Source organism: Acinonyx jubatus, chromosome C2 (assembly GCF_027475565.1).
Source record: "Acinonyx jubatus isolate Ajub_Pintada_27869175 chromosome C2, VMU_Ajub_asm_v1.0, whole genome shotgun sequence".
NCBI lineage: Eukaryota > Metazoa > Chordata > Mammalia > Carnivora > Felidae > Acinonyx > Acinonyx jubatus.
This window is the reverse complement of record NC_069384.1, coordinates 71519780-71536137: the sequence shown is the minus strand read 5'-3', so window position 1 is coordinate 71536137 and position 16358 is coordinate 71519780. Positions and strand designations below refer to the sequence as shown.

The following is a 16358-nucleotide window of genomic DNA, read 5'->3' as shown; positions in this document are numbered from 1 at the left end:
TATGCTGACAAACTCAAAGCCTGGAGTCTGCTTTGGATTCTGTGTCTCTGTCTCTCTGCCCCTCCCCCACTCATGCTCTCTCTCTCTCTCTCAAAAATAAACATCAAAAAAACTTTAATAAATAGATAAAAGAAAAAAGAACCAAATAGAAATTCTGCAGGTAAAAAATACAGTGACTAAAATGCAAAAATACTCTAGACAAACTCAACAGATATGAGCTAGCAGAAGAAAAAAATAGCAAACTTGAAGATATGTCTAGTGATATTATCCACACTGAAGAACAGAAAGAAAAAAGAATGAAGAAAAATTAACAGAGCCTCTGTGGGATATCATCAAATGTACAACATATACATAATGTATATTTATATGTAGTCACAGAATGACAAGAAAGATAGGAAGGGGCAGAAAGAATATTGAGTAAATAATGACTGAAAACCTTAAAATGTGGTGAGAAACATTGTATACATCCGAGAAGCTTAATGAACTACAAGTAGAATAAACTTGAAGAGATCCAAACCATGCACATATCATAATCAAACTATCAAAAGACAAAGATTGAACCTTGAAAGTAGAGAAAAATGATTCATTACATACAGGAGATCTTCAGTAAGATTAGCATCTAATATGTTATCAAACACAGTGTAAGCCAGAAAGCAATAGGATGACCTATTCAAAGTTCTGAAAGAAAAATGGTATTAACCAAGGATTCTATATCCAGGAGCAAAATTGTCCTTCAGAAGCAAAGAACAAATCAAGACATTTCCAAGTAAGCAAAAGCTGAGGAAGTTCATCTCTAGTAGATCTGTTCTATAAGAAATACTAAAGGGAATCCTTCAGACTAAAATGAAAGGACACTGGAGAGTAACCTAAATCCATATGAAGAAATAAAGAGTGTTATTAAACGGAACTACATAGGTAAATACAAAACAGAAACATATAAGTGTATTTTTTTATTTGTAACTCTTTTTTTTTACTATCTGATTTAAAAGACAGCTGAATAAAGCAATAACTTTAATCTGTGTTGATGGGCGCACACTCTATAAAGATGTAATTTATCACAAGGCAGGTAGAGACCACAGAGCTGTATAGGAGCAGAGCTTTTATATGCCATTGAAATTAAGTTGGTATTTAATCTAAAGTAGATCATTAGGTTAATTATAATCCAGAGAAACCACTAGGCTAATAACTGAAAATATATATAATAAACAAGGGAATTAAAATGGTACAATAGAAAGTATCTGTTTAACAAAAGAAGGTAGAAATGGAGGAATAGAGGAACAAAAAATATATCAGGCATGAAGAATACAGCAAAATAGATGACAAATCTTTTTCAACTACATTAAATGTAAATGAATTAAACACTCCAGTTAAAAGATATTGACAGGGTAGATTAAACAACGGGATCCAACTATATGCTGTAACAGACACACTTTAGATTCAAAGACAGTGGTTTATTTTTAACAAAGATTAAAACTAAAAAGTTGGAAAAGATACACTATGCAAGCAGTAACCAAGAAACACTGAAGAGTGGCTATACTAATATCAGACAAAGAAAAGATAAAAATTGTTAGTGAAGACAAAGTATATTTTATAATGTATGTAAGTGTTGATAATTTCTAGAAAGACATAAACTATTGAAACTGACTCAAAAAGAAATAGAAAATCTGGATAGACCTGTAACAATTAAGAAGACTGAATTGATAATCAAAATGTTTCACAAAGGTAAAAGCCCAGGACCAGATGGTTTTCACTGGTATGGTCTACCAAACATTTAAAGAAGAATTAACACCAGTCATTCACAAACTTCCCAAAAAAGGAATAGGCATGAAGAGCACTTCCCAACTCATTCTATGAAGCCATGCATTGTTCTTTTATCAAACCAACAAAGACATCATAGGAAGAAAAAACAAGAAACCAATATTCCTTATGTATATAGGTGAAAAAATCCTTAACAGAATTGCAAACTGGATCCAGCAGGATAAAAAAAGATTATACACCAGCATAAAAAGGGAACTTTACACCATAATCAAGTGTAATTTATGGGATTAAGGAATGAATAGTTGGTTCAACATAAGAAAACCAATCAAACTAAGACACTATATTAATAAAGGACATAAATGATACAGTCATCTCAATAGTCACAGAAAACACTTCTCAAAAACCAACACCTTTACATCATAAAAACACTAAACAAATTGAGAATAGAACTTTCTCAACCTGCTAAAGGGTCTCTATGAAGAACCAATAGCTTACATCATACTAAATGCTAAAAAATGAAAGCTTTCCCTCTAAGATCACAAGACAAGCGTGTCCGCTTCTGCTGCTCATTTTCAGTGCTGTACTGGAGTTTCTAGACATGGCAGTTACAAGGAAAAAAAAAAAAGAGGCTTCCAGATTTAAAGGAAAGCTATCTCTATTTGCAGATGCCATGATCTCTTATATATAGACAGAAAATCCAGCCACAACAAAAAAGCTACTAGAACTAATAAACAAGTTCAGCAATTTTGCAGGAGAGCAAATCACCATACAAGAGACAGCTATGTTTCTGTGTACCAGCATTAAACAACCTGAAAGTGGAAGTAAGAAAACAATTTCACACATGACAATATTTAAAAGAGTAAAATACTGAGGAATAAAATTAACAATGTAAATAAAATGTAGAATGTAGAATAATACAATAGAGTATTATTCAGCCATAATAAGTAATGGAGCACTGATACATGCTACAAGGATGAACCATGAAAACATGCTAAGTGAAAGAAGCTGACACAATGGCTACATATCATAGTATCAGTATCCCATTTATTTAAAATGTAGAAAACAGACATATCCATGGAGTCAGAAAGTAGGTTAGTAGTTGCCAGGAGCTGAGGGAAGAGGAGAATGGCTTATAATGGGTAGTGGGTTTCTTTTTGAGGTAATGAAAATGTTTGGAATTAGATCATGGTGATAATTGCACATCCTTTTGAATGTTCTGAGAGCCACTCAATTGTACACGTTGAAAGTGTGAATTTTATGTAAATTATATGTATAAATAAGTGACTTAAGGCTATTTACATAAATATGTCTCTCAGTGCAAGGATTTCTTTTAAAATATCCTTGATACTGTATTTTCTGTTAAAATGTTCAGTAGATTTTGGAAAGTTTTTAATTTGTAGTCTTGTTAACAAATTATTCTCTTTTGAATCTGTAAAAGTTGTCTTCAGATCTCTTCTGTAACAGAAAAATTTGCTGCTCAGGAATAATTCATTAAGAATTACCTTTTCTACAACTATCTATGAAAATTTCTCTTCCTTTAAATTTCTTCCCTAGTTTATTCTTTAGGGAATTAGGAATTAGTTATACTTTATGCTCAGACTAGGTCTATTTAGGGGTGCCTGATTGGCTCAGTCAGTTAAGTGCCAGACTCTTGATTTCGGCTCATGTCGTGATCTCACTGTTCATGAGATCAAGCCCCACATCAGGCTCTGAGCTGACAGTGTGGAGACTGCTTGGTCCCTCTCTCTCTGCCACTCCCCTGTTCGTGCTCTCTCTCTCTCAAAAAAACATTTTTTTAAAAACAGAACTACTTATATATTGTAGACTTTTTAATAGTCTTTAGCTAGAGATAATCTCTAATAAAATCACATTATGTTACATTTTTTTAGATTCAGATTTTTTTGGATCTTGATTTTCATTCAAGAACTACTAGGTATTTTCCCAAAGAATACAAAAATACTAATTCAAAGGAATATATGCATCCCAGTGTTTATAGCGGCATTATCTACAGTAGCCAAATATGGAAACAGTCCAAATGTCCATCAACTGATGAATGGATAAAGAAGATGTAGTGTGTATACACACACACACACACACACACACACACACACACACACAGGAGAATATTACTCAGCCATAAAAAAAGAATGAAATCTTGCCATTGCAACAACACAGCTCTATATGGAGCTGGAGAGTATTATGCTAAATGAAATAAGTCTGAGAAAGAAAAATATCATTTGTCTCATTTGTGGAATTTAAGAAACAAAACAAATGACCTAAGGGAAAGAGAGAGGCAAACCATGAAACAGTAACTATGGAGAACTCTCTGGTTACCAAGAGGGGAGGTGGCTGGGGGGAATGGATTAAATAGGTGATGGGGATTAAGGAGTGCCCTTGTAATGAGCACCAGGTGTTGTATGTAAGTGTTGAATCACTAAATTGTACAACTAAAACTAATATTACACTGTATGCTAAGTGGAATTTAAATTACAACTTAAAAAAAAAGTGGGTAGCTCAGTTGGTTGTCTGTCCAACTCTTGATTTCAGCTTGGGTCATGATCCCAGGGTCGTGGGATCGAACCCTGTGTCAGGCTCTGTACTGAGCATGGAACCTGATTAAGATTCTCCCTCTGCCCCTCTCCCCCACTCAAATGCTCACTCACTCCCTCTCTCTCTCTCAAAATAAAAAATAAAAATATATGTGTTTGTTTTAACTTAGCTGCATAATGACATCCTTTATACATAATATCAAATATCAGGTCTTTACATGGTTAAAATGTTTTTTTATATAAATTTTATAATCCTAAGAATTTCTGGGCTTATAGTCATTTTTTCCAAAATTGGTATGTGAGCTTTAACAGGTTTGAGATTTGATGTCAGCAAAACAGGCTTTCATATAAAAATTGCATGACAGTTCTTCTTCCTTTCCAGAAATATTTGATCAAGGTTTCAAGCATTACTATAGTCTATTTATTGCTGGTTCTTGGCGGGGTGGGGAGACAACTTAAGTATTTAAAGCTATTGTCATTTAAATATAATGCTTCCCTGCATGTCCATTTAATTTTTGCTAATAGTGGGAAAGGTATAGGCTCTTAAGATAGTGTGCTTGCAGCATATACTAGGTATCAGCAGCCTTTCAGAAATAAGAATTAAGTTGCTTATTCTGGAGTGGAATTGATCACCTCAGTAATTATTTTGGCCAGGGAAGGGCCCTGCGTACAAAACATTGTTCAAACAAATGCCTTGTTCATTTGATAACGTTTTCTCTCTTTAAATGTCAGCCCTTGAAATCTGAGCAATTTTAACACTTTTAAACAATTGCCTTTCTGTTACTCCAAAAGAACAGAGGCTTAGTTTGGGGAAGGAAGGAAGAAAATTGGAACTGAAATGAGTAATAGGAGTAAAAATATGGCAGGAGTTGAAAAGATGCTATATACAAAATGAACGTCCCTCTCATTGCTTGAGTTACTAGTGAAATGAACTATACAAAATAATGACACTTGTTGATATTTCAGGTTATCAAATTAAGGTATGTTTCCCAAAGGATTGGTGAACAACTTCCCAGAAAACTTGGGGAAAATTTTGGTTTTGCTCACTTGACGTTAAGCAGAGTATTTTTAGTGAGTAAAATTGTTTTCATTGATAGTAACATTCTGTTGAAATATATGATGTATTTTAGTAACTCGGAACAAGAAAATACTTTAATGATAAAGTAATTGCAAATTATTTTTAACTGTGCCTACTCAAAGAACAGGCTATTGTGGTTTCTAATCAGTATGCATAATTTCTTTCAAATTTAAAATTCAATTTGATTTACAGGTAAACAGTGTTGACCTCAGAACTGCCAGCCATGAGCAGGCAGCAGCCGCTTTGAAAAATGCTGGCCAAGCTGTCACGATTGTTGCACAATATCGGCCTGAAGGTAGTAAAATTCTTGCTGTCTGTGTTTATTGTTTATTTCAGTTTTTAGAATTCTTCCTCTTACTGTTTAACTTTCCAAGCTTAACTTTTTTATGTTTTGGTCTCTTTTATTAATCTAGCGTTTGTTTAGTCTGAACCAAATTTACTATCCAGGTCAAAGTGTTTTCAATAGGATGTAGTAGTTTTATCTTCCAATTCCTTTGAGTATTTCATCATTATTTGGATTAATTGCCATGTGTTTATTATTTTTTTTAATCTGTCCTCAAACCAAATACATACCTTTACTAACTCAGGGATCCCAAAGGATCGTAAAAACTATATGCAATGATAGTAGCATTGCCAAAGAAAATTGGTCATCCCAATTTTTTCTGACTTTTGAAATTATATTTGTTAATATCAAGATTTAAGATACATTTTTAATAGCCTTTTTATTGGTGTTTAAAATAAATGGAAAAAACACAAGTTTGAAATGTAATGTGTTTCTAGACACTGAAATATCATGGACATGACCTGACTGAGTTCCTAGGGGAAGAAGGTGGTAATGGAAAATTTGAGGTCATGCCATATTTAAACGTGTAAGACTCTAGTGTACATCAGCATAACCACTTCTCCAGTAAAACCTCAGTGGAATTTAAAAAGCTTAAGTACCCTGAAGGATATATAGCATACTGGTTAATGTTCATAAACAACAAGGTAAAGAAGGAAACAATGATGGAATTTATTTTTGTAACAAAACCTAATTTATTTATTTTATTTTATTTTTTTACTTGGTCAAAGTAGCATGTAGAGCTTTCCTTGCTATTTCATAGTACGTCCAGTTGTAAATCTTGGCATTTTAGGTCCAGTAAATGAACAGAGGTAAATTCATTTACATAATGGATAAACTCCAAATAAATTCACATTAACCAAACAGACTAATATATGAAGTCAGAATGCCAGTGTTTTAATGTTTATTTATTTATTGAGAGAGAGAGAATGCTTGCAAATGGGGGAAGGATCAAAAGAGAAGGAGAGAGGGAATCCTAAGCAGCCTCCACACTGTCAGTGCAGAGCCCAATTCAGGGCCTGATTTCACAAACTGTGAGATCATGACCTGAGCTGATATCAAGAGTCTGATGCTCAACTAACTTAGCCACTCAGGTGCCCCGAATGCCAATTTATTAATTCAGTGAGAAACAAAACCACCAGTGGGATTATGCATGCTTTTATCTTCTGACCAGCACATTCTTGCCCTGTAGGTATACTATATATACCTATATAGGCCAAGTTATCAGTATTTACTAAGATACTGGTTTCTTAGTATTATAGAAAGTCTCTCACTTATATGTTCCTAAGGAATATAGACTATTTAGGTATGATTAAAGATAAGTCAATATCTGACCTCCCAAGAAAACGCCCAAAAGCCAACAAGGAAAATAAAACATACACACACTTACACCCACACAACTCCACCTCACATTAAGCAAAACTAAGATGACTGATACAAGACCTAGACAACATAACATAGTCAAAGCCTTGCTTACTCAGCTTCAGATCTGCACAGAAGAGAAGAGTAAAAACATGGAACGTTGAGAATTCTCAGTGGTGGCAGAACTTAGAATATGACCGAAAGTTGGTGAGGGCTTCTTTTTGTGGTATAAAAACATCATCTTTTATTTTTGACAAGCCTCATGGGAATTCAGGGAACATGCTAAAAAATAGAAGTCATCCTTGATGTGGTTTAGTTTAGGGAAGTAGTATTTGGATAAAGGAATCTGTCTTGATAGCCTCAGATAATGTGACAGTCTTTTGGTTTTAAAGGCCATGAAGGTAACCTGTGCTTCCATCCCCCCTGCACTCCCAAGCTTTCTGGTTCAGCCAAATAGCTTGTCCAGCAAATTCCAATTCATTCTGTAATAAGTAGGAAAAAAGTATGGCCTGGCATTCATACAAAGATATTGATAAGAAGAGATGGAAACAAACAGCAAACTTAGCAACAGATAAAAGTTTCTCTCTCTCTCTCTCTCTCTCTCTCTCACACACACACATACAACATTGGCATAAATCAGCTGAAAACTTGATATTAATGTTTTTAACAATCCATGCATCCATTTCTTTGAAAGACCACTAAATACAGGTGTAAGAACTGTAAGGGAAAATGGCTTCACAACCCAAAGAGATTGATTTTGAGATAGCAGAACCCAGGAAAGAAGAAGAAAGCAAACAGTTTCTAAATTGAACCCAAAGACACAGACAGTGCAGAAAATTCAATAGAAGACATAGAAAATATAATAGGAAAAATAAATAAAATGAAACAGAATTTTAAGAGATTAGAGAGAAAATATTAGCAATGGAAGACAGGCAAGTATATATACCTAACATATACAAATTAGACTTTCTTTGAAAATTTTTTTAGGGGCACCTGGGTGGCTCAGTCGGTTGGGTGTCCAACTTCAGCTCAGGTCATGATCTCGCAGCTTGTGAGTTCGGGCCCCGTGTCAGGGTCTGTGCTGACAGCTCAGAGCCTGGGAGCTGCTTTGGATTCTGTGTCTCCCTCTCTCTTTGCCCCTACCCTGCTCACACTCTGTCTTTCTCTCTCTCTCAAAAACAAATAATAAAACATTAAAAAAAAATTTTAATTTAAAAAAAAGGTTTTTAAAGAAGAGAATAAATGTTTGAAATTACACATTCAAGAAAACTTTACTGAATTAAAAAGAAGTGAATATTTCTATTAAAAGGATACAACAAGATAGAAAATTGAATGCTTAAAAATTCAGACATATTCTAGTTAATGTTTATCAAGAATCTTCTGAGACCCAGGTAAAAATATTGAGTTATATTTAATGAGGAGTTAAAAATTGATAGAAGGAAGAACTGCTGTAATACTTGGTAAGCATAGACCAGAACAAGGATAGTTAAGTCTACCATTTTTGTATTTGGCTGCTTTTAACTAAGTGTAATGTACAGCTCTGTGCACTAGATATACTTGCCACTGATGGCAAGGTGGGAAAGGTGGGCTGCCATTTTCCTAGAATAGTTATTGAATGGGTCTCAAATTGCCCTTTGAGATTATCTTTTCTGGGCTTATACTGTGTTTCTCTTCTTTCTTGTTCTTTTTTGTGATTTCTGTATTTCTATATGAACCTTTCTGATTAATACCTTTTCTTTAGTTGTATTCAAATTTTAAACTGTTCTCTTGATGGAACCATCTTTTTATCAAGGAGAATTTGCATTCTACTTTGATTGTTCAAATAGCTATTATTTAGTAGCTATCTTCTCTGTTTCCAGATTACTCTTATATATGTATTTTTTTCCAAATGTTCCTGAGCACCAAACATATTATAGACCCTATTTGATATCACAAGCTGTATTTCTCCATAGTGTTTGCATCTGAGCATGTCTGAAACAATTATTTTACTGTTGAAGTAAATGACACCTCCATTGATTCTTAAGCCAGAAGCCTGAGTCATTCTTGACCACCCTCCCCTTTCTCAATCTCTGTATCACAGTCACTTCCCTAACCAAAGCCACCATCATCTCTTACCTAAACTATTCTAATAGCCTCTAACAAGAATACTTACTTCTTGCTTGATTTTCTCCAATCTGTCCTCTGTTCATCAAGCAAAATTATCTTTTTAAATACAAAGATTGCATTGTGTCCTTTCCCATTTAAAACATTTTTCATTAAACTCTGAATAAAATCTAAACCCTTTGATAGGACCTGTAAGGAAGGCCCTGTGTGATTGAGCACAGCACAACATATGTGATCACTGTATGCCCTCTACTCCTTCCTTTGCTCCTTAGATTCTAACCATACCAGCCTTCTTTCAGACCCTTTGTTGCATCATATACTATCCTAATTCTCTGCTCATTCTGTTCTTGCTTATTCTTTTTCTTTACTCTTTGTGTGGCTAGCTCTTTCTCATGATTGCATATCTCCTAGCACTGTGATAGTTTTTTTCTTTATAACACTGAACACAGTTTATATGTTTATTTAGGTGCCTGTGTGTTTATTATTTATTTAAACCTTTCTCTAGAGCCTTATGAAATATGTAGCTATATTCCTACATACAGATGATGAAATAGGCTCAGATAACAAAGCTACTAATAGCTAGAATTCAGTCCCAGATCCTATTACCTTCAAAATCTAGATACTTTTCACTGGGAATATTTTAAAGAGTGCCCAGTCTGGCAATGTTGATGTCTTTTACCATGGCTATGTTACCGTTGCCTAATAAAAACAAGGTAAGTACCAAAAAACACAGAAGACAGACTTTGCCTCAGGAATTCAAAAGGAAGTACGTTGCCTGGCATGAGAAAAGATACCATTGAGTAGGATTGGGGCTTAACTGGCAACCTAAACAATGGATAGGATTTAGATGGGCAGAGAGAAGAAATGACATGGTAGGTTAAAAAAAAGAAGGAAAGAAAGAAAGAAGAGGGCAAAAAAAAAAAAAAAAAAAAAAACCCAAAAAACCAGAAGACCAAAAATAGGAGACTTAAAATCTAAAATCATGTTTTGGGTATTTTGAAAACACCTGACCTCATTGCTGTATTGCTACCTACCTTGTTTATAAGGCAATATGTTTTGCTTTAATTATTTTTTTAACAAATGTATTTTTGTTATACAGCACTTTAAAAAAAAAAAAACATATTCCACATCATCAGTGTGTAACTGCTTTGAGGGCCAAGGACATAAGTTGAAAGCTCAGATTTTGTTTCTCAATGAACTGGCCATTTTAAGAAGTATAGAAGGAATCACCTGACACTGATAATCAGTCATCTTTCTGCAGTTAGTATCTTCCTTTATTAATGATGAATCTTTTGGGATTCTCTGCTTCATTGATAATCTGACGTACATATATACATACAAACAGACAAAGAGCAAAGAGGTAAGCTTTTGGTAGGAGTAAGTTTTTATCTTTCAGGATCTATAGCTCTAATCAAACTTGGGCACTGGATGCTAGTTTTTGACTTTGTATTCAGAAATTACAAAATTTTAATAGTTTCTCATCCATATAGTTCAAGAACTTCCTATAGGTTGGGTAATAGAATATAATAGAAAAAATTGTGTGCTGGTTATGGTACTAACCATGTTACATTAACTTCTTTTATTCCCATAAAACCCTATAAAGTAGGCACTGTTATCTCCATTTGACATTACAGGTGAGTAAAGAAAGGCACAGAAAATTTAAGTAGTTTGCCAATTATACAGCTATTAAGTGGTTAAGATTTCTTCTAGCTCCCTTTTTAGAAGAGGAAAAACTTGCTAACCTTTCAGTGGCTGGGGCCTGTAACTTAAACTAGTAAAAGATAGACTCACAAGAGAAAAGGGTTTATATTATATGCATATGAGGAGCCAACAAAAGAAGTAGGACTCATTAATAACTTATATACCTAACTTCCTATGGGAAAAAAGGTGGAGAGAAAAACTTTCTATGGAAAAAATAAATAGGGTTCTTCAGGAAAGGCCAATGGGCTTTTAGGAAAAAGTTTGTGATAATGTTTGCTATATACATATGAATAGTCTTTCCATCTCAAAGCCATAATACTCCCCAGGAGAGGGGATTTATGATAGCCTTATTTCCTGAAGTTGCTGCTTTTGGTCAGATAAGGGAAGCTCTGAGAAGGTCCGTGTCCCCCCCCCCCCCCCCCCCCCCCCCGCCGCATTTGTTGAATGTTGAATCTGCAGTGTCTTCAGTTTAAAATAATCTGAGGTTCCAAGTGGGTCTCCACATCCTGAAAAGCCCTGATCTCAATAATTTTATCTCATTGTTCCTCAAGCACACTTTATCAACTTTCAGACCTTAAATTTATATTTTTGGTTCAAAAAATACTGATTATATTGCAAACTGCTGTACTATAAAGGAATGGAAATAAAAGAAAAAGAATTAAACCTAGATTAAACTTACTTTCTCTTTTCCATTGTTTGTCTTAAATTTGTGATTTTTTTCTTTACACAAGAAAAAAAATTCCTTGAAGTTTGTATTCTTATTCCGAAGTTGTTTTTTTTTTTTGTTTGTTTGTTTATTACTTATTTTTGAGAGAGGGAGAGACAGAGTGCAAGTAGGGAGGAGCAGAGAGAGAGGGAGACACAGAATCCAAAGCAGGCTCCAGGCTCTGAGCTGTCAGCACAGAGCCCGATGTGGGGCTCGAACTCACAGACGGGGAGATCACAACCTGAGCCGAAGCCAGACGCTCAACCGACTGAGCCACCCAGGCGCCCCTCTTATTCCTAAATTTTAAGTGACTAAACTGAAATCTAGAAAAGTTGAAACATTTGGTCAGAGCCACCGAACTTGTCTGAGTTCCAGAGCTTTAATTTAAATCCCAGTTGCAGAGGTGGAGTTTAACCCCAGTCTCCTCATTTTATTTTTTTTATTTCTTGTAACAACCAAGGAGAAGAGAGGTAGAGACTAAATGGAGAGATTGTACTGGACTAGTGGCATTTCTTTGCAGACAAGCATTTGTCATCTCTCATAGTGACTTTCTGCAGTAGGTTACTAATTAAGATTTGTTTTAGTCTCTTTCCTTCCTACATCTTTCTCCCCTTTCTTACTACTTAACCAACCTGCCTTCTTACTCAGAACATTTTCCTTTTTCTTCTCTAAACCAGTCATATCTGTTCTCTAAGATTTATTGCTCTCAGATGTTAAGTTCTACATTTAATTAACATATTTCATTAGAGTATAAATGAATTTTATTCTTCATAGTTAGGATTGTAGGTTTCAGAGAGATTGGGGGAGGTACAGTTTATCCCCAGTCTCTTCCCCTCCTTCCTTCCATCTTTTCAATTCTAGTGAGGCCAAAACAAGGATTAGAAGTTGAAAAGGGGAATAAAATGCAGAAAATCAGCTATTAAACATGTTCTCTCCTCTTACAAGAACACACATATTATTTGACTTATGGCCAGCAGTTCAGAGACTCCCTAAATATATTTCATGACAAGTTTGGAATTTCTGAAATGCTGAATGGAGAAAACTTTCTGTATAACATTTCAGCTCTCTCCCAGTGGTGCCTTTCCTGGAATGAGTTGTGATGTGATTTCTAGGAGAGGGATGTAAATGACTTAACTGAAAAAGAAATTAAACTCTCCCCTCAAAATAAAGTCTAAGAAAATATATATAGGATGGGTATATAGTGAAAATTGATAGATCTAAAAATATGAGTTGATTGGAACAGACAGGAAAAAGAGGAATCTTAGCTAGGTAAATGAAATGGAAGGTTTAAAGGCAAAGTAAACAAAGTATTGAAGTATGTTCTGAACTGACAGATGGTTAGGAGGAATTGTTTGTTAATAGTAAGTAAAGACCATAAATATGAAAATCTGAATAGAGTAAACATAGTAAATGAGGCACAAATTTAAGAAATTAACAATAATTGACTTAGTTCTCCAGTATCTTAAATGTTGACTATCTGAGACTTTAACTGCTTTATAGTAACTTAGTTACCTCTTGGGAAAGAGTATTCTTCTTTACTATAAAAAATAATGTGTTCTTTTTACCGAATTTTTTTAAATTTCTAAATGTATAACATTTTAAATCACTAGGACTTCCATTGATTTGGCTGGCAAAATCACTGAAGACAACTAATAATGCTACATGAAATATAATGAATATTTTATTAAAGGCATCATAGAGCTGTTAAGGCAGTAAAGAATTATCAAAAAGTGAATGAAAACTAGGAACTCAGCTGAAGAAGCACAGACATTACTTTTGTATAAGAGCTGTGATGTAATGACTTACAAGAGCCAATTGTTGAATTTTCAGGAATTTTGCAAAGTAGTTGTTAAGCACAGCCATTATTAAACATAAAATTATGGGACTCCTGGCTGGCTCAGTCAGTGGAACATGGGACTCTTGATCTCAGGGTTGTAAGTTTGAGCCCCATGTTAGGTGTAGAGATTTTAAAAAATAAAGTGTTTAAAATAAATAAATGAATAAATGTACAGGTAAGATATATTTAAAAGATTAAAATATTAAAAACAAGAGTAATAAATATCAAAAACTCAAAACTTCCTAATAATTTTCTAGGACAACCGCTAAAATAATATATTGATAGAGTAGTGGGACAAATAGAAAATTAAAAATAAGATAGCAGATTTAAAGTGAAATTGCCCAGAACAATCCCCTCTTACCAGAAAAAAAATTATGATAGCGAAACCAAAATTTAACAAAACTAGACCTTTAACAAAACTAGATGAAAAGGTATCCCATGAACCCCAAAATACAAGCAAGTATAAACAAGTTCTCAAGAACTATGAGACCCTGTAATACCAACATCTGTACAAGGGGAAGCCGCACAAGAAGCCCAAGAGCTAATGAATACTAACTAGAAAATACAGTGGCCAATATAAGAACAGCACCTGCAACTGTAAGGGTTTTTGCACAATCTGCATGTTAAGCGCAGGGGATCTGCAGTAAGGTATGAAGGAGATGGAACAGTCTGTGCCCTCTGACACAACTAACCAGTGTTAGCTCCATTTTAGTTCAAAGCCACAGAGCAAAGGAAAACTACTGAGAATAAAATCCAAATTGAGTAGGATAGGATAATAGGGCCAAAGGAAGTAGAAGGTCCAGACAAGTAGGGAGAAAGTAAACCACCAGGAGATCTCACAGTGTAGATCATGTCTTTGAACACTTGACAGAAACAACAAAAGAGGGAGCTCCAGAGCTGTGAAGATAGAAAAGCTATCCTGACCCAATAGTCTTATCTGAAGTTCAGGGAAACTAATTTCACATAAAAGTGAACAGGGGCACCTGGGTGGCTCAGTCAGTTAAGCATCCATCTTTGGTTCAGGTCATGATCTCACAGTCTGTGAATTCAAGCCCTGTGTCAGGCTCTGTGCTGACAGCTTGGAGCCTGGAGCCTGCTTCAGATTCTGTGTCTCCCTCTCTGTCTGCCCCTCTCCTGCTCATTTTCTCTCTCTATCTCTCTCAAAAAATAAGCATTAAAAAAATGTTTAATGAACAACAGAAAAGGATCACTGTGGAATCCAATAGAAATCTATTTGGAAAATGAAAATAAGGATAAGAATAACATCTCCACAATGAAAGTATGCCAGAAAAACATGCCTATGAAATAAATGAAAAGTGTGCCTTCATATTTCAAAACAAGTTAAAGAAAAAATATGGAATATAAGAACATAAATGAATTGATAGAACTTAGAAAATTATTATAAATAAAGAAAAAATTTTTTTCAAAAGTTAAGTTTAACAAAGGAGCACGGTATTTCCTTAAAGCAAGTATGTAAAAAAGAGGACTTTTTCAAAAACCAAAAATAAGAGCTCTTTACCTTCCATATCCTGATCAACTTAGTCCTAAGGTGGTTATCTGTATTGCAGGGCTAGGGAGGTTGGAGACAGTTATGGTGACCCATTAGGACTTAATTATGAAGAGAGGGCTTCCACATAAGGGAGTGTCCTGGTGTGAGGAATCAGAGTCTGAGCAGAATAAGGAGGGTAACACCTGGTACTGGTGAGTCAAGGAAGTAGGTGGTAGTAGAGACAGAGGACTCCTTACATACAGAGAGATTGACCAAATGGATACATACATGCTAAGGTTAATGTTACCTGTAATTTTCATTTTTAGAGTAGAAAGTAATAAATATGGAAAGGGAGAAAACTAAAATGTAAACCCTATAATATTAGGTTAGAATTGGAGAAATTGGTCTAAACCTAAGGTTTTTAATTTATATAAACATGGTTATAAACGTGTATCTGTTTTACATATGGATATTAAATTTATATACAATTCTCTAGCTGTATCCACTGAGAGAGCCTGGGCCCAATAGCAGTGAGCACACCTAACCACTTAGATCTTGGCCTCTAAATACTCTTCCCCACCAAAATTACCAAGGCTGTTTGGATTAATGGCTGTTTCCAGGTGTGGGGAAGGGAAAGTACTAGATTTTTCTGTAATATTCTGTGCTAGATGAAGGAAACGTGTCAAAAGGACAGAAAATCCAGTTTGAAAGGGTTCCCACTGGCTAAATTGAGAACAATTTGAGCATCAAATTGATGATGATAATACCAGCTTATACTGCACTGAATAAATTAGGAAATCACGAGTCAGGCTCTGCACTGAAAGCATGAAACCTACTTGGGAATCTCTCTCTGCCCCTCCCCCCACCGGACACTCTGTCATGCACCCTCTTTCTCTCACAATAAATATTTAAAAAAAAAAAAAAAAAAGAACGTAACATCTTTTCCATGATATTCCTGCCAGATTTACATAACTGGAACCTAATCATGTGGAAACATCAGACAAACCTAAATTGAGAGATGTTCTATAAAATAATTGACCTGTAATGTTCAATAGTATCAAGACTACAAAGTCGAGGGAAGAAAACTGAGAGACTGTTGTGACTGAAAGATACTAAAAAGATATGACAACTCATGATTTCAGTCTAGATCTTTGATCCCTTTGCTATAAAGGGCATTACTGGGGAAACTCAAGTAGGGTGTGAGCATTCGATGGTAGTAATGTATTAATTTTACTTTGATTCTGATGGTTTTGTTGTTGTATAAGAAAATATATTTAGGGGTACCTGGGTGGCTCAGTCAGTTAAGTGTCTGACTCTTGATTTCGACTCAGGTCATGATCCCAGGGTCATGGGATTGAGCCCCACGTAGGACACACAATGCCCCACGTTGAGCATGGAGCCTGCTTAAGATTCTGCTCTCTCTCTGCCCCTCTCC

The 16358-nt window shown here is 34.9% G+C and overlaps 1 protein-coding gene across 25 annotated transcripts in view; it reads left to right on the top strand.

Moving 5' to 3' along the window:
• Positions 1 to 16358, top strand: part of DLG1 (discs large MAGUK scaffold protein 1) — a 271862-nt gene that overhangs the window by 198938 nt on the left and 56566 nt on the right. For all 25 annotated transcript variants that reach the window (XM_027061130.2, XM_027061129.2, XM_015073778.3 and 22 more), the window contains one exon: positions 5578 to 5680. In XM_027061130.2, the coding sequence (XP_026916931.1) occupies positions 5578 to 5680 (103 nt within the window). The remainder of the gene's footprint in view (positions 1 to 5577; positions 5681 to 16358) is intronic.